The sequence below is a fragment of the Colletotrichum abscissum genome (assembly GCF_030869225.1).
Source record: "Colletotrichum abscissum strain IMI 504890 chromosome Unknown Scaffold_12.1, whole genome shotgun sequence".
Classification (NCBI taxonomy): domain Eukaryota; kingdom Fungi; phylum Ascomycota; class Sordariomycetes; order Glomerellales; family Glomerellaceae; genus Colletotrichum; species Colletotrichum abscissum.
The window spans coordinates 18,588-40,426 of NW_026850010.1; the positions used below are offsets into that span (position 1 = coordinate 18,588).

At 49.6% G+C, this 21,839-nt stretch overlaps 5 protein-coding genes across 5 annotated transcripts; 4 read left to right on the top strand and 1 right to left on the bottom strand.

Annotated features, from left to right (window-relative positions):
* Nucleotides 1-3,957: 3,957 nt before the first annotated feature.
* CABS01_05790 (uncharacterized protein) lies at nucleotides 3,958-5,903 on the top strand (the record flags this gene model as incomplete). The annotated part of the gene is made up of 9 exons (XM_060539158.1): nucleotides 3,958-4,068; nucleotides 4,129-4,267; nucleotides 4,332-4,516; nucleotides 4,580-4,616; nucleotides 4,685-4,752; nucleotides 4,814-4,851; nucleotides 4,914-5,249; nucleotides 5,314-5,381; nucleotides 5,452-5,903. 9 exons carry the CDS (start codon nucleotides 3,958-3,960, stop codon nucleotides 5,901-5,903), a joined length of 1,434 nt encoding a protein of 477 aa, XP_060404553.1.
* A 787-nt stretch (nucleotides 5,904-6,690) lies between these two features.
* On the top strand, nucleotides 6,691-9,871 carry CABS01_05791 (uncharacterized protein; the record flags this gene model as incomplete). The annotated part of the gene is made up of 4 exons (XM_060539159.1): nucleotides 6,691-6,773; nucleotides 6,858-7,534; nucleotides 9,246-9,616; nucleotides 9,719-9,871. 4 exons carry the CDS (start codon nucleotides 6,691-6,693, stop codon nucleotides 9,869-9,871), a joined length of 1,284 nt encoding a protein of 427 aa, XP_060404554.1.
* An 819-nt stretch (nucleotides 9,872-10,690) lies between these two features.
* CABS01_05792 (uncharacterized protein) lies at nucleotides 10,691-14,884 on the top strand (the record flags this gene model as incomplete). Its single annotated transcript, XM_060539160.1, has 9 exons — nucleotides 10,691-11,065; nucleotides 11,123-11,223; nucleotides 11,274-12,025; nucleotides 12,113-12,202; nucleotides 12,274-12,532; nucleotides 12,597-13,223; nucleotides 13,288-13,597; nucleotides 13,674-14,679; nucleotides 14,751-14,884. 9 exons carry the CDS (start codon nucleotides 10,691-10,693, stop codon nucleotides 14,882-14,884), a joined length of 3,654 nt encoding a protein of 1,217 aa, XP_060404555.1.
* A 596-nt stretch (nucleotides 14,885-15,480) lies between these two features.
* CABS01_05793 (uncharacterized protein) lies at nucleotides 15,481-17,315 on the bottom strand (the record flags this gene model as incomplete). The annotated part of the gene is made up of 3 exons (XM_060539161.1): nucleotides 15,481-16,314; nucleotides 16,376-16,832; nucleotides 16,894-17,315. Coding segments are annotated over 3 exons (1,713 nt in total), but the record flags the coding sequence as incomplete, so codon positions are not given.
* A 3,026-nt stretch (nucleotides 17,316-20,341) lies between these two features.
* On the top strand, nucleotides 20,342-21,737 carry CABS01_05794 (uncharacterized protein; the record flags this gene model as incomplete). Its single annotated transcript, XM_060539162.1, has 3 exons — nucleotides 20,342-20,610; nucleotides 20,664-21,138; nucleotides 21,216-21,737. The coding sequence occupies 3 exons, from the start codon at nucleotides 20,342-20,344 to the stop codon at nucleotides 21,735-21,737; spliced, it is 1,266 nt and encodes a 421-aa protein (XP_060404557.1).
* Between the last annotated feature and the right edge of the window lie 102 nt (nucleotides 21,738-21,839).

Here is a 21,839-nt window from a genome sequence, read left to right on the forward strand (position 1 = left end):
AATTTTCCTGCTTAGGTAAAGTACTTTGAATTGGCCTAAATCCTTAAAAAAAAGAAATGGCAAACGAATAATATGATCATTTCTTTCATTGAAGCTTAAGATATACGAGCTATTGGAATTTATTAGTACCAAAGTATAGCGACTCTCCCTTCTGTGTATAAGGATTACTTTCATTGCCGAACTTCCTTTCCTGGATATGGGATAACGGAACTTTGCAGGTGTCGCAATTTTCGAGGAGCTTCAAAAATACTCTAGGCGTTATGCAATCACTCCTCAACTTTTAGCTGCTGGGAGCAAATGATGCTTCCTATGAAGACGAAAAAACTACCCAACGCCCGGGGAAATGGCAAATACTCAGGAAGAGAACGTCTCTATGTTATGAAGTACCATGGACAACACTGGTTCAAGCAATACTAACCTTGGTCTTCGTAAGACTGTTCGATTATCTCGAGCGCGCACCAGCTACTGCCTCAGGAAACGATCCTCCCCAGCACAGTATCGAGAGTCTGAGAATGCTACTTGGAAAGGGATAACAGGGATTACTTGCCTGATCACGAGCCCGAACGATGTGGACACTTCACGCTATGCAATCCTTTGTACTGCCTAGGCATTTCTGCCTGGGGATGAATGAATTCTTGGAGATTCTCAAAAGGGAAGGTGCATATCATACGTTAGTAGTATTCAAGTAGCTCATAGCGCGTACTTGTGGCCAGTCATAATGAGCACATGAAAGGCAAATATAGCTGAAGCATTTGGGCACGAACACTCGGTCAATTCCTTTCGCTGTCTCGCGCTCCTGCAGATAGACTTCCTGCATATCCTCTCATCCATGATATCCCTGGTCAAAGTTTTTGGATCCATTACAGTAGGAAGCTATCAGTATGTTTAAAGGCATTACGATGTTCAGCACATCATCTTGTGAAAGATTGGGCTTGGCGTTCAATCTTGGTTTGTTCCTGGATGTTACTGCGAGTATGAATGAGTACGATATACTTACATGTGTTTGTTGGGCTCTGGGGTTTTTTTTCTCGCGAATCCTGGCATTTGTAGTTCGGAGCATAACCATCTGTTGTACAGTCTTTGAATGACAGAGTGAGCGCAAGTATAAACTGCTGTTTCCATTTCACCGAACAATGTCGGCATGGCTGTGTTAAAGTTCAAGGGTTTTCTAGACCAGCAAGACCACCACTAGAGGTTTGTACTTCTTGTACGTTGATGAGCTTCATGCCGGGCAATTCCCAGCGTCGTACTGTCTTCAATGCCTGTGCTGATCGCACGAATATTCGGCTTCGCGACATCAAGTCGAAAATCCGGGATTTTGCTTCGATTAGTGATTTCTTCCAGAGGAGGGATACTCACATGGTGTAAGAACGTTCAAATATACCTATGGTAGTGCTTGATGTGGGGTTTGTTCTTTGGGTTCCATGGACCTGGAAAATACTTGACTATTCACTGCCACTCTTTCTTTCCTGCGTAGCGCGCTCAGTAAGAGGACCGCAATAGCAAAAATACTACCCTCCAATCACTGCCGATGGCGAATACCACGACATGCAAGTTGCAGGTACATGCTAGCACATTTTACTCTTACAAGGCCGGTCAGCGATATGAAGAATCTTTTCATCGTCATATGAATTCGTATCTGGCGCCGCAGGGTCGTCTGTCTTTATACAAGTGCCCCACCACCACTCTTCACCGAAATGCGCTGTGGCCTGATCGCGACGAAGAGTCGCGTTGCCTTGCGATGCCTTTCATCTATAATAGAATTTTCCATTCCATCGTGTGACTGTGAGTTACTCGGGTGCCCCATTCACGACCCAACCAATCGAGTTCGAGAAGAACGTGAAAAGCTTTCGTCTAGCAGAGCACACGAGGCAAGATGCCATGCCTCCCTTGCTAGGAATATGAGCAGAAGATCGATTAGAGATTGGCCGAGAACATGTTCTGTGACTCGAAAGAAGGTCGCGTAAGTCAGGGGGGACATTGCAGCAGCGTGGTAGGAGCAAACTTCGAAGGATACGGTTGCGGGGGCGGCTTTGCCTCCGCTCGAGCTGCGAATGTGATGAATCGGGAAAGCTGTCCGACGCGTCTGCGTCTAGAGGAACGCCCGATGCCTAGAGCCCCGAAAGAGTAAAGTAGATGAACCCTACGTTCTTGTTATCGGACATGGGGACAAAACGAGTTAGCTTGGCTCTTAGAGAACTGTAGTTGTAGGACTACATAAATCGTAAAAAGTGGCAGATTTATAATCCATGGCTGGGCTGTGGTTGGTGGTGAGTGCAAGCGTTCGCCGGCAGAGTTGTTCGAAACAACAACTGAATAAACCTCATCATATATCGCGCATGTCCAATGCCATTCTAGCCTTGATCGGATTTAAAGTTGGAGAAATATTCGGTACTTTCTAGCTTCGTGCAATTCTGCGAATTGAATTCCTTAAAGTCTTGCCCCCCGAATTGGCTCATGTTTCTTTGTTGGACCAGCCGCCTGGTTAGGTCTTACCCAAGTCTCACCAAGCATGTCAACTCGGACTCCTTTGAGGCCTGTGTTTCCAGCTGCCAAGGGTATTTTGCCCCCAGTGGGCTTAGCTCTGCCTTGCTTGACACCTTGCCTAACTACTTATGCTGCATGCTAGTGACGGCCCTGGATGTGATTATTGTGATAACGCTCGAACTATCGCCCGCAACTGCAGTACACGGAAGTTTTGAGCTGGGACCACTTCCCCATACGAACCCTCCCGACACTATGATCGCGTACTACTTGACAGCGCCATTCACGGCAGTTGTAGTCGTGGTTGCCCACGGCCAATCTTTCCTACCCACGGTCGCAGTCGCCCACCACGATCGCAACAGTTTATAATTATCACAGGGAACAGACATCTGCGCCTGGAACTCATTACAACCAAGAACAGACTGCCTTAATCATTATTGACCAACTACAGCCTTAGCAATTGATCGCCGTGCCTGCGCTATAAGTGCCGTGCGGGCTGTGGGTGAGTGCGCTATGTGACTCGTGCGCACCTCTACCAGGGGGAAGTTTAGAGTTGTGGCTGAAGCCTCTTATTGGGTAGAAGTGTCGTCTTTGCCAGCTATCCAAAGTTTGCACGCGCTCTATTAGGTATACAAGACGTAGAAATAGGCTAGCGCGTCGACGGTGGAGAACTCAAAATCCAAGGTGTAGATGTAGCCCTCTCCAGGGGAGTTCGTTCATCCCCTTCCAGAACGACCTACATTCCCAAGTTTCTTTGGCTCGGAAACGCGTTCCGATAACATGACTGGTCGCCTGGTTGACGGAACTGAGACAAACGGAACTGAGTGGATTGCAGTGCTGTCACGTCACGGGACCATGCTGTAAAATCTTCGCCATGATCATGACCATCATCGTCATCACCATCAAGCAATTTGACTTTTTCTTGAGATACTATCAAAAGTCCCTTGTTTCAAGTACTAAGGTTCGCTTGGCGACCTGAAAGCTCGCCTGGGTTATGTAACGCTCCTCTAATTATTTGATTGATCCTCAAAATACTTGGATGATCATTTGGACTTGGAGCTCTTGGCCGTCGAGCCGACTAGATCACCCATCCCATGCTCCTAACATGGACCGTGTTGATCAGGGGTCGATTCTTGGGACCTGTCACATCCAGACTGAGATCTCTCAGACGCTCGTTCACTCATCCCATCGGCCGGGCGTTTTGTGGCGTTCGTGTCTCGGTGACTAGTGCTGAGTACATGGTTCGATCGCTACGGCGCTAACCTAGGGACTTCGACAAAGGCATCCCGCGTTCGTCTGGTGTTTTCCCGATTCGAACCCCTGACCCTGGCTCCGATACAAGATGTTGACGTGCCCGGCCTTGGTTTGCGATTTTCTAGAGAGTGAGAAAGAGAGAGGGGCGGTCTCCGATTATCCACCACGCCGGGTGAAACGCTTCAGTGCCTATCCTTCATCACGAAGATGAAACGAATCATGAGGGTCGGCATTCTGCTGCTCGTGGCCACAGTGGCACAGGCAGCGTCCACATCCGGCTTGAACTCGTCTTCTCTGACAGCCCTCATGGCGAGAGTCCCACATTGCGCAGTGAGTTCACCCAGGTATCACTGCAAGAGAACATGTTCTAACCCTCCTGTTAAATCACAGATAGGATGCTTACTCGATGGATACCACTCCGCCCACTGCCCCATTGACAAGATTACAGACTGCGTCTGCACCGACATCCCGTTGCAGGCCCGCAGTTCTCAGTGTGTACAGCAGTCATGCGACTTCAACGACCAAATTGGTATGTCAGAATTAGACGCTGAAGCTCTGTCTCACGCGGTTATCGCTGACTAGATCACATGAAGCCACCGTCAACGTCTCTCAAGAGTTGTGCAAGGACTACCCCATTGAAGAGCAATCACGACCTGCCAAGTTCTTCTCCGTTGCCCTTCCTACCATGACTCTCGTGGTTGTGCTACTTCGATGTGTTGCCCGCATACAGGTCGCCAGTCGGTTATGGTGGGACGACGGTGCGGCTTTGATGGCCATGGTAAGTTTTTGATCTTGGTTTGGAATATAGAAGAGAACAACCAGTCTGATAAGGTGCTTGCAGGCAATTTTGATAGTAATATCCGGTCTCGGCTACGCAAGTACATACTGCTCCTTCCCCATGCTGTATCAACGAGAGGTATACATACTTACTTGAATAATTATCTAGATGGAGACTTGGGGTTCGGACACCACTATTGGAATATCGACCCTGCAAATAGCAAGACGATCCTGCAGGTATGAGATTGTGCAACTTACTTTACACTTGCGGTTGCTTTTTGCTCACAACAGTTTGCAGATCATTTACGTCTTGCAGATGCTCTACATCTTCGTGCAGTACGTCAAAGGCTCGCTGTCAAGCAAGGGGAGAGACAGTAACTAATCGATTTCTTGTGTAGAGGATTTGCCAAAATTTCCATTGCCTGCTTCTATTATCGTGTCTTCACCGGGAAGACCTTCCGCCTCAAGATCAACATCTTCTTGATTTTCCTCACCACGCGCAGTCTCATGTTTCTACTTCTCGTCATTTTCCAGTGTACTCCGATCCAGTCCATCTGGAACCGGGCTATTCCGAGTCAATGTCTCAACCTCTCCGCTATCAGCTCAGGCGGCGCGGCCTGCAGCATTCTTGAAGATATTGTCCTTATCATTCTCCCCGTTCCGGAGCTTATGAGACTCCAGCTAGATAAGAAAAAGAAGGTCGCTTTGTTCGGCATGTTCGCCCTGGGATCCTTGTGAGTATTCGTCGTCCACGATATCGCCTGTAATGAAACGGAAGCTGACGCGCCGGCGAACCAGTGCATGTGTTGCCAGCATGATCCGACTCAAACAACTGGTCTATTTTGCTCATACGTTCGATCCTACGTGTACGTAATTCACGAGAGTTTCCATCAAATCAACATCAGACTAGCATGCTAACTGGTGCCAAATCTAAAGGGGACTACGTCGGCGTCATAGACTGGTCCTGCGCCGAGCTCAACGCCGCCGTGATGTGCAGTAGCCTCCCAGCCCTACGGCCGCTCTTCGTCAAAGCCCTGGTCCTCGTTTCTTCACGGACATGGAGCGGCCGGGCCACATCCGCCGGTGACAAGTCTCACCAGCACCAACAACGGCATGGTTTCGCAATGGCCAACATCGGCTCGCACCCTTCGAGGTCCCACCAAGCAAGCGCCCAATCGTGGCCCAAGGATGTGGCACAGAAGCCTATCAGGCTGGATTCGCTTGAAATAGAGTCCGCGGCGCCGAGTGAGGGGAAGTCATCCCCCTATTGTTTGGAGGCGGCGATCGAGCGAAATGGTAGCGACTTGGACAGCGGGCCTTGGTCCGCGAGTGCAGCCTCGACGACGTTTATTGAGGAGCAGATGGAAGATTCGAGCATTAAGAAATAGCTAGCCAGGATCACAAATTTAATTTCTCACCTATCACAGAGCTTCCTCCAATGGAAACTTCGAACATTACGGCAGTGGTGACTTGGTCTGCGGCAGGGGGGTGCAGATCAAAGAATTCGAACATCAAGTTGCTTGGCGTTGCAAGCGCCCAGGAAAGTGGCTTTGTTGTTTCATTGATCTGAACAGCGCTTCGATTCTTACCGCCACAAGCCTTTTCTCGCCACATGTAACCATCTGGGTTGGGGTAACGACAAAGCAAACTGCCCTTTGACCTCATGTTGCCATGGGCAAAGCACCAACCGCCAGCGGCCCAGCCCACCAGACCTTCCAAATTGCGACTTCGGCCCAGTCCGATCAATGTCGAGACTGTCGCCTCCAAGTCAGATAAAGAATTTTGAACAGTTGATTGCAAGGTGGAGACTAGAAGGGTATGCGCATATATGCCCAGGGACGAAATGAAACCACGGCTACTAAAACGCTGACTTAGCGAGTATCAAGGCATTCGAAGACTTGATGGTCAAAATGGGTCAATCGACTCTTTCGACAGATATCCCTAGCAGCAGACGCAATGGATATTTCTTCCCATGTCCGGGAAGAGCTCGATAATCCTGCACCGGAAAGCCCTGGCACTCATGCCCTGGAAGAACACAACACTGTAATATTAGAAAAGCATTCTATGTGCAAAACTCTCCGAGAGTACATATATCAAAGAGTTCATCAAGATATCAAACGACCGGGATGGCAGAAAATTCGAGTCACCGGTTTAATCCAAAGAGATCCTCCCGCAATGATCTCCTCTTGGGAAATCGAGAAGCAGCTTACACCGTTCAACTTTCGGCGCCCGACAGCGACGATTATCGACGACTCGACGTTAGAAATCCATTGCTTCCCTTGTCCAGCTTTTGTCCAACACTACAGCAGAGTGATCTCGACGTACTTACAATTTGAAAATAGAGCTACAAAGGTGGAAACGATTATACCGACAGATTGGGCAAGCGAGAATGTCCTCCGGAAATCGAATCTCACAGAACTTGGAGCAACAGATGTTGTGATTTTTGGTGAAGTCCACAGACTGACTCAACTCGTTTCTGGAATTACATGGGGCTCACAACATCCAAATGGGCTATTTGCCTGGCATACCTTTGAGTCTGAAGGTGGCAAAAGTATCACCATGCTGGGGTGTAGAGAGGGTCTCTGGGGCGAAGCGGCGGGGTCTCTGGTCCGTGTACTGCGAAAATTCTCGAAGACCCAGTGCCTTATCTATGTTAGCAAAGTTGGATCTCTTGCAGAGAACGTTTCCGCCAATGAGAGGATTGCCACGGGAGACGAATCGACATTAGGAGACAAAGATATAGCTTGGGATGACCCTCTCCGAGACATGAAGTCGATAGCATCCTCTGATCTCGTTTTGCGGGGACGGCATGTCTCGGTTCCATCTCCGTTGTGCGAGACTAAGGAATGGTTACGGCACTGGCAGGAGACTTGTGCCTGGGTCGACTGCGAAACATGGCACATGGCACAGGCAGCCAAGGACGTCGAAGTCAAGTTCGGTTATTTACACATCGTCTCCGACAACCTCGCGGAGGAAGATGGCGAGAATTTGTCAAACGAGGACTGCGATGAAATCCAAAGTAAAAGGGAATTATTGTTTCGAAAGATTGAGACCATTTTACGAGAGTTCATTGCAACTTGGGACACACAACCCGCTGGGAATACCGCAATAACCCAGTCTACATAGCAAGATTATGCACGGTGGTTAGATAAAAAGACCTTACGAGAAAGTATCAAAATGTCATTTTCTCAGCGGGTTTTTTTTTTCGGGCCAACTAGAGATTCGCAAATGCGAAACGGCGCAGGTGATGTTGTCAAAGTGCACTGTTTAGGTTTCTTATTTGGTACGTCTGATTCTTCAGAAAATCGGAAGACAGTGACGGACAATTGTTAGAATCCCGAACCAATGATATCATCGCCTGTACGGATTCTGGCAACGGCGCTTGGACATTTACATTGATAAAAGGACAGCTATAGATCCACACACTTTGAGCAGCCTCTCTGCCAGACAGGGGCGAATGGATCGTGGCACTATCTTTACACGGCGATATTAAGAAGGAGTTTCAAAGTCACTGACTCGAGTACCAGCCTCACCTCCTGCCAAGCACATGACAACCATAGAGTTGCGGCGCTTCACCGGACGAGTTCTAGACGCAATGCTACCGTGTGTATTAATCGGGTTTAGGCCAAAGCTCTCGGCGGCCCGCGGAAGCGGAAAGCGGACTGGTCACGCTCGGCGAGGAACACGAACCGAAGGCTCCGGGAATCAGGGGCTCTGCCGCCATTACCGCTCCGTCCAAGAAAACTGTCTTGATGCCGAGCCACCTCTGTGGGTTCAGGTGGATTTGAGCACTCTATTGACATCTCAGCCCTGTATTAAGCCTCTTGATATGGAAGGTACTAAGGTCATAGTATGGAAATACAAAAGGGCGAAGTTGGTCCTTTGATCAGTGACTCGTGATGTCTTGGCATGCTCAACTCTCACACTCGTTCGTATTTTTTATAGTCACTCTTTTGTTTGCTGGTATTCTTGCAGAATGCAAATATTCACTCTTTTGACATTTCTCGTCGCGGTACTCTCTGTGCAAGCTAGACACCATGACGGGGCGGCAGCGGCTCATGAGTTGGTAGAGAGAGCCGAACACTACAAACATACCGCCCACCGGCACAATGGCCTGATGCCGCGTCAAACAAGTCCCCTGGATCCCACCGTTACTCCCCCACCGTCTTTCAACTCGACGGGCCCCAGCACATTTTCAACTCATTTCTTCACCAACACCACAACAACACACCGCAATACAACATCATCTAGATCGTCCTCAACGTCTTCAAGTTCGAAGAGCTCAAGCAAGCGATCTTCTAGCTCTAGCAAGTCTTCGAGCAGAAGCTCAACGTCCTCTAGTTCCAGCACCGCCTCGTCCTCTGGTAGCAGTAGCTCCCGTGCGTCTTCGTCTTCAAATTCTCAGGCTAGCAGCTCTCAGAGCTCCTCCACGCTTAGCTCCAGCATTAGCTCCAGCCTCAGTTCTAGCGCACCTACGTCCTCAACACTCACTTCTGGTACATCTTTATCTAGTACCCCGGTTTCCACTTCCTCGGGAACTACTTTCACAGGAACATCTTCCGATTCGGTATCTAGTACAGGTTCAAGGCCCACTGAATCGAGTGCCAGAAGTACTTGGAGCAGGAGAGAATCTACACAAACATCTGTCTCGTCCGAAACCTTTTCCTTGACCCTATCTTCCGGTGTCTCATGGTCTACGAGCTACACAACAGCTACCTATACCACTGTAGATGCTAATGGAAATCCGTATGTCCCTGTGGCTCCGATCGCTATTCCTGTAGTTGGCGGTGTGCCCGTGGTTCCTCCTGTTGGTGGCGGTGGTGGAGGTGGAGGCGGGGCAGGAGCGGACTCAACGACCACGACGACGAGCTCTAGTCCTAGCTCTAGCTCTAGTCCGCCAACGCCAACTAGCTCGATATCAGCAAGCCCCTCTTCTAGCTCGGTTGATCCAATCACATCAGCTGTGGAGTTATCTTCAGGGTCATCCATCATGGAAGTTGTGACGGTAACATCTCCTGAGACCACAATTGAGGTCATTGAGACTGCTACGTCTGCCGCGCCGGCTGCAACTAGTGCTGCGCCATCTCCGGTTCCGTGCTATGTAAGTACACCTTCTCTCTTGCTATTCAGACGACGTATTCAGGATACGCCTATTTTCCTGCGTTCGGATCTATGGGCAATCTACTGACAACTACCATTGTAGAACTACGATTGGAAATCATACGGCTGGTGCTGCCCTGGCCCAGACTCTCCTTGCCAAAATGACCTGGGCACCTGCTACTTTGACGGCACAGGGGCTACTAATGTGTTGCCAAACACGGCTGCCTGTCCGCCTGGAGAGGGTGCGAGAAGTTGAATAGATCAGATTGAGCGTGGAATATTTGCTATAATGTGCGTGGAGAAAGCGGAGTTAGATCACTCATGACTGCGGGACAATTGTGGTATTTTCTGGGTACAAGTAACGACTGAGTGTAAGACATTTAAAAAGAAAAAATGGACTCAACGAAAGGATTCTTGGCACAACAAGATCTTTCTGAATTTCTGACTCAATCATTCGGGGAACTAAGACCCCGCCTCCCTAAGTGATAGACTACCTACGATAAGTCAGACTATCAGGTTTGTGATGGGCAAATCACTGAAGGATCCGATGTAAGTAGAAATTTCCTCGGCTACCTATGCTTACATAAATGAGAATGCAACACTTCTTCCTTGCTTACGGTATATGAGAATGTAACGGCTTGGCTCTGCTGACGGTGCGTGAGAATGTAAGGGTGGATTATAAGCGCTAGTCAATCACAGTCTCGGGCGAAGGTCATATACATACGAGACAGGATGGTCGGTTCCGACTTTTATCAACGCTTTACCATTTACTGATCAATCTCCGAAGAACTCTCACTATTTGTAGAACCCAAGGAATAAGCGAAGTTCGCGGAATTCTGTGGGATCTCCTGAAATCGCATGTTCATCAAAAGACGGACGAGAAGAACCAACGAGAGCCATGTTCATGCGGACACTATCCTCACACCTAGTTCAGTCCGGATCGTGAACTCGCCATGTATAAGATGGATACGACACCGCTATCATCAAACCTCGGCAACGGATGCTTCACCCCTCCGACGTGAGTGGCTCCTTCCTCTTTCCCACTGGACTGTGAGTTGTGTGAGGCGATTTAAGCATGCGCCGATCACACCCAATCCTCTGGCTTGCTTCTTTGAGCTGTCTTGTTGCGGCTGATTCTTGGTCACCGCCGGACGGCCCCTCTCTGTATGAAAATGGCTCCTACGCCACGGATGTTCTTATGCTGGCGGGCAATGAGACGTGGACGAACTACCCGGACAACGAGGGATCTTCTGGCAATAGCACCCACACTTTCAAGAAGCGTGCTGAGGATTTCTACTTGCGGATCCTTCCGCTCGGTGCATCGATCACCAGGGGCGTCTTCTCGAGCGACAACAATGGCTATCGTAAGGCGTTGCGCGAACAACTAAGGTTTGAGGGCTGGAAAGTCAACATGGTTGGGTCCAAGCAGGATGGCACTATGGCTGATAACGTGAGCTGCAAAGCGTTCTGAGGCAGGGACATCTCATGGCTGATTACGCCTCTCTAGGACAACGAAGGCCATCCGGGCCCCTGGGTGCACCAAGTGAATGAGAAATTTCGCCTTTCGTCCAACCAGAAACCTAATCTCGTATTGGTCAACGCTGGAACGTGAGTCCTTGTTCTAGAGTCACAGAAATCCGTCCATACTGAACCCCAAGCGGGAATGACTGCGAGAACCGCCAGGACCCAGAGACTACAATCAAGAATATGAGGACAATGATCGATGAGATATTCAAGACACTACCGGACACAACGGTCATCCTCTCGTCTCTGGTCAAAAGTGGAAAGGACGATGGCATCAAGGCCTGCGCTGCAGCCGTGAGCCAAGGATATCGCAACCTGGTCTACACGACGTATCGTGGCTACAGAATTTCTTATGCCAACATTCACAAAGCCATAAGTCTCAATCAGATTGATTATGGAACGCATCCGACTGATGAGGGCTATAGGCTCTTTGCTTCTGTGTGGGTGGCTGCCATCAATCGAATCGCGAAGAAGATCAAGCCGCCACCCAACGTCGAGACGGTCAATGATGCCGAGGTCACCAAAACGACCAAATGCCAGAAAATCCCCGGAACTGCTCGACGAGTTCAAACTCAACGAGGTAGCGGACACGATGATGGGAACTATGTTCACGATCGCGTTGAGCGAGGAATTATCGAATCAGGAAAGATCATCAAGTACACGAGGACATCTGCCCCAGGATCCCCCACCGATGATATGTTCTTTGCGAACATCGTCAAGGGTGACCCGAACTCACCACGTAGTGCATCACTCGATGACCTTGTCTACGCGACCATCGATGAAAGTCAGGAGCTTACATGGATGTATCGTCGAAACTTGGGAGCAGGGGGCTCATTTGGGCCAACAGTGGAGTTTAAAACGGACCTCAACTGTGGCGTAGATGATAGTAAGTTACTTCACTACTATTATGCGCCTAGGAGTCAAAAGAGTCGGCTTAGTCAGAATCATTCGCTAACATCCTTCTTTCGTGTAGCTTATGCCTTCGGAGACTTCAACAACGATGGCCTGGATGACTTCTTCTGCATCAAGCCCGGGGCTGCAGTGTGGGCTTCATTGAATAGGGGTGGCACACCACCGGCCTTCCGATCTATCGGCCAGGCAAGTCGCATCATCATTTGACTCATATCCGCTCAGCTACTAAGGATTGCGCCCTGCAGATCATCGGCCAGAGCGACAGAACGCAAAGAGAGGTTCGCATGGCGGACATTGACGGCGACGGGAGAGTCGACTTCTGCCTAGTCAGCGATGATGATGTCAAGTGTTCCCGAAATGGCGGAAAGGGAGACGAGCATTTCTGGCAAGGATTCCAGACTGCAAGTGGTATCAGGGAAACTGTGTTCAACGCCAGGAGTGGGCCGTTGTCGGGCGTTGAACTTGCCGACCTGAATGGCGAGTAAGTCAACCGACGTCTAATATCTTGTCTGTGTCCTTGTTGCTGACGCAGACAATCTCCCCAGCTACCGAGCGGACTTCCTGTACGTTGGAGACAAAGGTAACGTGGACACGTACATCAACCAGCGCGGATCGGGGAAGGGTATTGTCCCTGACTGGCGAAAGGCCGGAGTCACGCATCCCGGTCAAGCGGCGATGGGTGTCCGTGGCAACATCAAGTTTGGCCGCATCTACGGATCCGGTAGGCTTGATTACATTTACATGAAAGAGGAAGAAGAATGGTTTGATATGATTGTCTTCGAAAACAAGGGATCGGGGGGCACAAGACGCAAAGGTGACGGCAACTTTTACTGCGACATGCGCGGTACTAGCGCTGATGATCTCGTTTGGATCTACTACGACGGCCGAGTGGATGAGATCAACACCAACATCCATTCCCCACCGAATTGGGGCCATGATACCTCGATCACGCTGACAGTGCCCGGGCCCCGGACGGGCATTCACTTCGCTGATTGGACCGGAAACGGAAGATGCGATGTGCTTGTCCAAAACAAAGCTACCGGGACTCTGACATTGTATGAGAATAATTACGATGCTGGCGCAAAGGCACTCACATTCAGCAATCGGGGCGTGGTCACAGAAGGCTGGGGAGTGGGTATATTTGATAGGGGCATGCGCTTGGCAGACATTGAGTGAGTGCTTCCCCAGTATCGCCACTCAGCAGGCTGGACTCGACGCTAACATACTTTCTTACAGTGGCGACGGGCGAGCCGATCCTATTTGCATTGAGATAAGTGGTCGCATGACTGCCTGGCTCAATAGACAGAGTGGCCTTCTCGATGCTGGCCAGATCAAATTTGCAGAATCATGGGATCGCGCTAATATACGCTTTGCCGACGTGGAGAACTCTGGGAGAGCTGACATTATCTGGATGAACAAATACACTGGAGCCAGCACAGCCTTTAAGAACAATGGCTACCAGAGTGGTGGTGCCGCTGGAGGTTCTTCTTTCTCTTGGACAAACCGCGGCGTCCTCTACAGCGGCGTTGACCGCGGAGAATGTTTGGTAAGGCTTTGGCACTCTCGATCAACACAACTAAGGGTACATCAGGGATGAAACCTGCTGACGCTTGTGACCTTAGCACTTCGCGAACCTTGGCGGGCTAGGACGAGCTGATCTCATCGAAGTCGACCCTGCAACGAATACAGCATACACCAACTTCAACGAATGCAACGGAAGCGGCGGCGATGATGGCGCCGTCAGTAACCCTGGATTGCCATCATATTCAACCAATGATCCGCTCATCCTCTGGGATTATGCTCCTGTGTATGCCCAAGACAGCAACCCACCATACCCACCTCTCAAGAATGACGATGAGTCCGACATTGCTATTGAAAACTTGCGCGAGACTCGTCTGTTTGGATTTTATCAGTGCGATACTGAGACGTTCAGCAACATTAAAAACGGCTGGCGTGACTTCAACCGCCTCAGTTTGATGGACCGCCTGTCGAGCAATATCGACTGGAACAGCCAGGGCATTAATGAGTTCTTCGGTCAAGGCGACCAGAAGACACTGTCTGACGACAAGAAGAGGCAGATTCAGAACATCTTCTACTACACCTCACAGATGTGGACCCATTGGTGGACAGACTGGGGTCCTCCTAAGTACATCGACTCATGGCAGTACCTGTGGATTGAGGTCTCATGCAGCCTCGGCGATGGTTCCGGGGACCCCAAAAACTACTGCGGAGACAAGGAAAATCCTTCTGAAGGAGGTCCCGCTGCCTTGATAACGTGGAAATGGCACGAGAACCGCTATACGCGGGCGCTTGTCTGCAGGAAGTACACCACCCTGGGGAAGGATCTGGATGATCTAACAAGATACATGAATACAGAGAAGACTGCAGAAGACCGTCTGAACTTGGCGAATTGGGAGCACGCTAGGGGAGGGTATTGGCTGCACGAGGCGACGCATATGGATTATTTCATGAACACACCATCTTCGGGGTCGGGACCAGTCGTTAGAGACCTCCTTGTCAACTACAGTGACGGTCGCGGAGAAAACAAAGCCTACGGTATTGACAATGCTAAGAAACTAGCCAATTACGATCGTCACTTCACACCCGGCGAGTACACGCAACAAAACTGTAAGGTTCAATCTTCCTCGGTCGATAATGGCTGGCACCTCAGCAACTAACAATCTACCTACACTTGATAGCCGACAACTACAGATTTTACGCCATGTCCAAATGGGTGGAGGCCAATTCTGTCGAGAGGACCTATCCCTATAAGCCGAGCGTCAATCCTTTTGCGATGCCTGTGTTCCCGCCTAAAGTTCCTGATGAAGGGTAGTGGTCTTAGGGTGGGTTAGATCTGATTCGGGATGCAATTGAGATTGGTAGATCGTGAAAGAACTTACCAGCCACAGGCAACACTGGTAACCTAGCTCTTTCACTAGGTATGCTACTTTACACTTCCCGCAGCATGAACCATAACATCTTTTTCACATGATAATCCTTGGTATACCACTGAGTGAATAGCCTCACCGTCTAAGGTATGTTTTCGATTTATATTGGTGGTCCAATTGTAAATGAAAAGGTCCTGCGCCTTCGTGCAAACCAGCCAGAACCCAAAGGAACCTGCAATCGTCCTCATACTTGCAGGATGAATTTTTCACCACAATAACACATTCACGTCAGCCGCTGTATCAGACCAAGAAAAGGCAGTTCAGGAATGGCACCACCTGTTTAGCGACATCAGCAACGATCTATAGGAAAGTCACTGTTGAACGAATATTCGAAAACGCATATATATGCAGTACCATGTCTTATCAAGACGAGAAATACGCAGGACCCTATATGTGACAATTCTCTTAATGCACAATATATAAAGTACTAAGCAAGGCTTCCTATGCGAGTGAATAATCAACATGCAATGGTCTATGTAGTCTAAAAGTCTTGACGGAATCTCGGGCTCCGTCTAATCCTTTCCCCGAAAGTATACAATATCCATGGCACTGGCGCAGCAGCGAGTGTCAGCAGTCCTAGAAGGGTGTTTCCCCATCCAAGGCCCAATTTGTTGTACAACTGCAAGCCTCCGAGAGGTAGCAGAGCGCCCAGCAGACTCCTCAACACGGCGTTTGCGGCAGTGACAGAAGCAGCGTAGAGCGTGAATGCGTCGACCAAGTAAGTGTTGATCGTCATAAGAATACCAATCGAGCCGAAACCCATGATACCGGTACCAATCATCGGCAGGATCCAGTGAAGCTGCTTGTCCGCCGTCCAGCCGTACATCATGAGACCGATAGGGATCGTGAGTGAAGAGGGCACCGTGAGGATGAGATGCAGGCGGTCCTCGGGCTTGGGGTCCTTGCCCTCGGCTTGCCGTCTCTGGATAATCTTATCCGACAAGCTTCCGACGTAGGCGAGTCCGAGAATGTTTCCGACACCACCTCCGATGAAAGAGAGGCCGGCTCCGACGGAGCCAAAACCATAGGTGTCGCGGTAAACAAAGGTGAAGGTGGTGAAGAGGATGTACAGGAAGCCGTAGAGCATCGCGACATAAAGGCACAAGATCATAACGACTGCCGAGCGGAAGAACATGCGGCCAGGACGGATGATGGCAGTGAGAAAGATCTGGCGTGGAGTTCCCTTCTTCTTCATCCTTGATTGGTACTTCTCATTGCCGGTCTCCTTGCGCAAGCGGGCGGCTTTTCTCTCCAAAAGTACGGGTGCGTAAGACTCGCGAAGGACAAAGAAGGAGGCTAAAGTCACCGCACCGGACTAAGGTGGAAGGTTAGTTGGCGCACTCGTGGCGTTGAAGTAGTCAAGAAGAGGCACTCACGGTGATGGTAATAATCCAGAAGACCCATCTCCATCCCTTGGCCTCTACAAGGAATCCAGCACAGACAGGTCCTACGACGGGGCCGAGAAGAGGTCCAAGACTCCAGATACTGATGTAGAAGCCTCTCTTTTCAACGGGCATCATATCCGCAATCGATCCAGCGCCACAAGTAATCACGGCGACACCAGAAAAGCCAGCCAGGAAGCGAAAGGCGATGAGCATGTCGATGTTGGTCGCAAGTCCACAAGCAGCGGAGAAAACGACGAAAAGGGCGTTGCAGACGTGGTATATGTAGACGCGGCCGTACAACTCGCTGAGCGGCGAGATAATGAGAGGACCCAGGGCAAAGCCGAGGACAAATACGGAGACAACGAATGTCGCGATCGAATCGTCGGATTCGCCAAATTCAGCCATGACTTGCGGGATGCCAGGCGCAAACATCGACGACGCCAGGGGTCTAAAGTAGGATTAGTAATTATACAAAGGAGAAAGATCATTCTTCGGAAAGCTCTTCGTACGTGAGGAAGGTGATGAAGGAAAGTGTCGCGATGATGCCCAGTTTGCGACTTTTTGACCAATTCATGGGATTCTCTGGATCTTGATCGTCCGCCCACCATACAGAGAACTCGTTTTCAGGCTCGGCAGCATCATCGACGACTGTGTTGACGCTATTCGCATTTGGCTCGGCGATTGTAGCTTCTTCATCGTCTCCACGTAGGTTCGGTGAAGCAGCGCTTGAACTTGTCTCGGTGATGGGAAGTTTCTCTGCCTCTGGAGGCGGCGACTCGGTGACTGGTGACTTCATGCTGACGTTTGATCTCTCTTGCTCTGGTGTGTTGGGGGGCAAGAGATGGGAGTTGGTGAGTGTTGTTGGCAACAAAACAGAGTCGGACTCTTCCAGCACAGTTGAGAAGAGGCGGTCGTGTAGTTGTATATAAACACTAAAGGACCTAGTAGTTCAGTAAGAGAAAAGGTGGAATACGTCGGGTTCGGGTTGGCAGATCCATCCGCTGTCTCGTTAGGCGTTTCCGAAATTCATGAAAGCGAGTAAAACGAATCACATATGCCCCGTCAGCTTTCGTGTGCTGTGTTTTTGACAAGTGAGGACGTGGAAAAGGAAAAACTTGGCTGCATGCCATTATCAAAGACGGACTGGAAGTCGCACAAGTCAGAATGATCTTCCTCGGTGGGCCAGGCAGTGCAGGTGGCCAGTGAGCCTTGAAAGCGAGACCGAAGGCCGGGGTCTGGTGGCAGGCCCACAAGCTACCAGAGGCCTCGTTTCGAGGAACAACTTGAGTCTAGATTGGCCTCCAGTGACGGCTCTGCTGATCAACGGGTGAGCTAAAAACGCGCCAAAATTCTCGGGAAAGGTATTTTGCACGTTTGTGCTTGCGGTACTCGACAACAATGGCTATGGAGGGTTGTTAGTCAAGAGTGAGAACTAACACACTAGAGGTGAAGGTTGTGCTTTGCATCATCGATGATCTTGAAAATTCGCAAAGTGATACATATGGAGAAATTCAGAAGCTGAAACTCAGCGCAGAGCAGAATTCCCAGCCGCGTGGATGAGTAAGAGCCAAGTTCGTCTCAAAGAAGCCCTGTCAATCGGCCGTCAGTTCTCCTCACTGACCTCTGCCATCCTTACGAAGTTACGATGGCGAATGAGGGGATGAGAGTGAGCATAGTCCTTTTCGGCAAGTTGAGACCGATGATTGGGGGAGGTCCTTGGAGCTGTCGTGTCTCTGTGCTCGGTTTCGGTAACGGGCATGGAGGGGGGAAATAGGAAAAGAAAAGCGTGAAATGTGATAGGGGCTAGCTAGGCTGTGCACCCACACCAATTCTCCGAGGACGCCTAGCTGGACCACATCTTGTTGTTCGAGCTTAGAAAAAGCTTAAAGGTCGTCTAGAACCCCATACCGAGCGGTACGGGAGATCCTTGACATTGCCGTATTTTCCGCATTCTCCTTAATCGTATTTCGGACTTAGTACGTGACATTCCGCGCTAAGAGTCGATTTTACACCACGCAACCATTCAGGTGCCAAGGGCTGACAGACTAGGATCTGAGAGAAAGTGAACTGGTCTTTGAGTCCATTTCTAATCTCTTAGTATTCTACTCTCGCTGTTGCAAACTCGCTGACCATCGGATGCTCTTCAGAGTCTTCACATTGAACCAGCAGGCTCGCAGGATATTTCCAACTCGATTCCTCAGCCGATCTTGCCTACAGGTAGGAAGTTTAGGAACATGTCCTCTACAATAAGCTCTGTAGTGAGAAACCTGCCTATTGACCAACACTTCCTACTGTTTATCGCCATCATTTGACTTCATATCGAGGTGGGAACGTGTTGTACCATTCGATGGTAATTCTAGCCCTGAGGAGAGCAACGCAGACCGGCTCCACCAAAATTACTCCAATCCGGGCCTTTGTATGATAGAGCCGCTAGAAGAGAGGTATCCTCGTACAACACCCGGAGCTCTCCAGTCTGCATCAGCTAAGGAGATCTGGAGTTCAGTGACAGGTCCATTTTCAGCAGCCGGTCTTAAGCTCAAACAACCAGTCCGAGACCCCGAATCTGGAAGCGTGAAATATACTTCCAAACACAAAAAAGCGAAGACGAGCTTCTCATTTCCCCCACTTGACGTCAGAGTGTTGATCGGGACGGCGAGCACGCAGAGTCTTAGGATATCGTGTCAAAACGCAAACTCATTAGCAACGAAGATCTAATAGTTCGCTTCCGAGTATTCGGAAAATCTGCCATGCCCAGTCAACATTTGATCATTAGTAAGACTTTGGTACTCTTGTGAATAATGCAGCTTGGCTGTTCGAGAGTGAAACAGTGGCCTTGCTCGGATGACCCTAGGTCGCTGATTGAGACCCAAAATTCCATTGGGATTGGTCTAATACTCAATGAAAGCGAGCTCGCTCGCACTTCTGTCATTGAAGACTTGGCGCTCGCCTTGTCTGAGTTGCGTCTGCGCGATCTACGTCAGCAATCTAACGTGCATCGTTTATCCTTGCTTTCCACTCACTTATCACGGAAATTCTCATGGCGCGAACTCACAAACTCAGATAGAAGATCAGAAAACATCCCTTTGGTGTCAGTATAGTAGCCACAAAATCCAAAAGTATGATTACATTCTATCCAAAAGTCCTTTGCACAGTTTACTTATCAAGCTTCATCTATCTTCAAGCTGTGTGCAGGGCTTAACTCAACTTGGCTCGGACTGAGTTGCATAAGTTCGATCAGATTTAGCTTCAGTGTATTCCAATCCTTCTTAACTCCTCGGTCTGAAAGCGCTTCGGCAACTTGATTGATGGAGGTATGGTTCTAGAATCAAGTGCCATTTCACTGTCTAGACAGAGCAGTAGGCTCTAACATCCTTCATTAAATCATTTTGCCCCAGAGACCACAAATCAATTCATCGGCAGTGTTATATTCTACATTTTACCGCCTGCCCGCCGCACGGTAATCGGAGATACTCCGTCTGGAAGGGTAGGAACTCGACCACCCGCATTTCCCCCGCCGGGTGTTTTTGGCGGAGCTTCTCCGCGTATCCACCTATATCCCGAATAATCCCCCAACCATGCCGGCAATTGACTTCATCGTAGCTTCTCTTACTATTTAGCTGTGAACATATGAAGTCTTTCAGGTATGACTACCCCGCTTTGACGATCTGGAAAAGTAGTTCCCAAAGACGTAATCAGCACCGCGGCTGCCATTAACGTGTTGCCATTTGACCTCGCTACTGACAAGAACGCGGAGTAGTCCATCCGCAAATCTACTGTGTAAGTGAGAGTGCGGAGTAGTCCACCAGTAGAACGCTCTAAGTGTAAAGATTTTGTTGGTGTCATCAAAGAACGCGGAGTAGTCCGGTCTCGGTACTGGCCCGACTTCACGAGGACAGCACCCGTTGTCACTTTGGTAAAGAACAATTATAAACGGATGTAAACAATATAACTTCAGTAATGGCTGCCCCTAAACTTTACTCAGGCGAGTCAGAGAGGCCAAGAGCTTTCAAGATGAGATCTTTGGTTTTATGGAGTCTGGCAGCTTTGCCGTTCGCCATCGTTGCGTATTTTACTGATCTCCCGGACGCTTTCAACGATACAATCGCAACATGGGCGTACATGTCATATGGCGAATCTTCGGTGGCTGTTCTATCTGGGTCGTTCAATCGTTCCGCCATGGATGCTGTCTACAAGGGACGCGCCACCGATTCAGAGTTACAGAAGAGGTATACCTCCGCAGACTTGTATCTTCCATGACGAGCCTTAGCTAAAGAAACAGGAATGCCTTCCTCAATACCACGAATTTCATAGCCTATGATGAAAGGTTCATGGATCTACTTGGTCCAAAGGCTACAGTTAAGCAAATTCAAAAGTTAGCATCCCAAAGTCACGAGGCACCATGCTTCAACAAGGAGACCAAGGAGCTCTTCTTCGTAGAGTGGGGACCCCCTGGAGGTGACAACGGTACCCATAGCTGGCAGTATCTACTGGATACCAAGAACAATACCCTCAGAAAGATCACAACAAACCCGCCAACCCTCAACGCCCACGGCTGTGTTTACTACAATGGAGCGTATCACGTCGTAACGGACGGTAGCCATAACGAGACAGGGGCACTCATTCGCATTGAACCAATAACCCTAGAGACAACTGTGTTGTTGAACAACTACTACGAGCAGCCTTTTGCAGGTCTCAATGATCTTGAGATTGACTCTGATGGAAACTTTTGGTTCACAGATTCAAAATCTGGCTGGGTAGGCCGTCACTTATCGTGAAGGGCATATGGTTCAAAATTCAATCCCGCATGTATGACTAACAATACCTCTCTCAGGGCCGGGACTTGACGGACTTCACTCCCCCAACAAACCCAACCGTCTACATGGTGAACAGTACAACCATGCGACCGAGAGTTGTGCACATTGCAACAGGAAACGCCAACGGAGTTGCTGTTTCGCCGCGCCACGACGGCCGTCATATGTTGTATCTTCCCGACACCGGTATCTCCGAAGCCAAGCCGGTGGATAGGAAGAATCCGTACGGCAACCGTGCCCTCTTTGCATACGATGTCGCAGCCGGGGGCGTTCTCACGAATGCACGCTTCTTGAACAACCCGATTTCGTATTTCTATGACGGTATTCGGGTTTCGAGAAATGGTTGGATCTTTGTCGGGGCTGGCGACGGGGTGGATGTCATTGATCCCGTGTCTGGACTCGCACTTGGCACTATACGTGTGGGTGGAGGAAGCAATCTGGCTGTGAACATGGCATTTGGCGTGCATGAGCTATGGATCGTAGGTAGAGGTGGGGTTTGGCATGTGAGCAATATTGCAGAGAAATTGGATCGGGACTGGTAGCTACATGCGAAGCTTTGGTGTATCGGGATGTATGGATCACTTGAAACTTGGTGGCCGAAGACTTGAAGATGGAGACATTCTAAGCAGGATGCTTAAACGCTT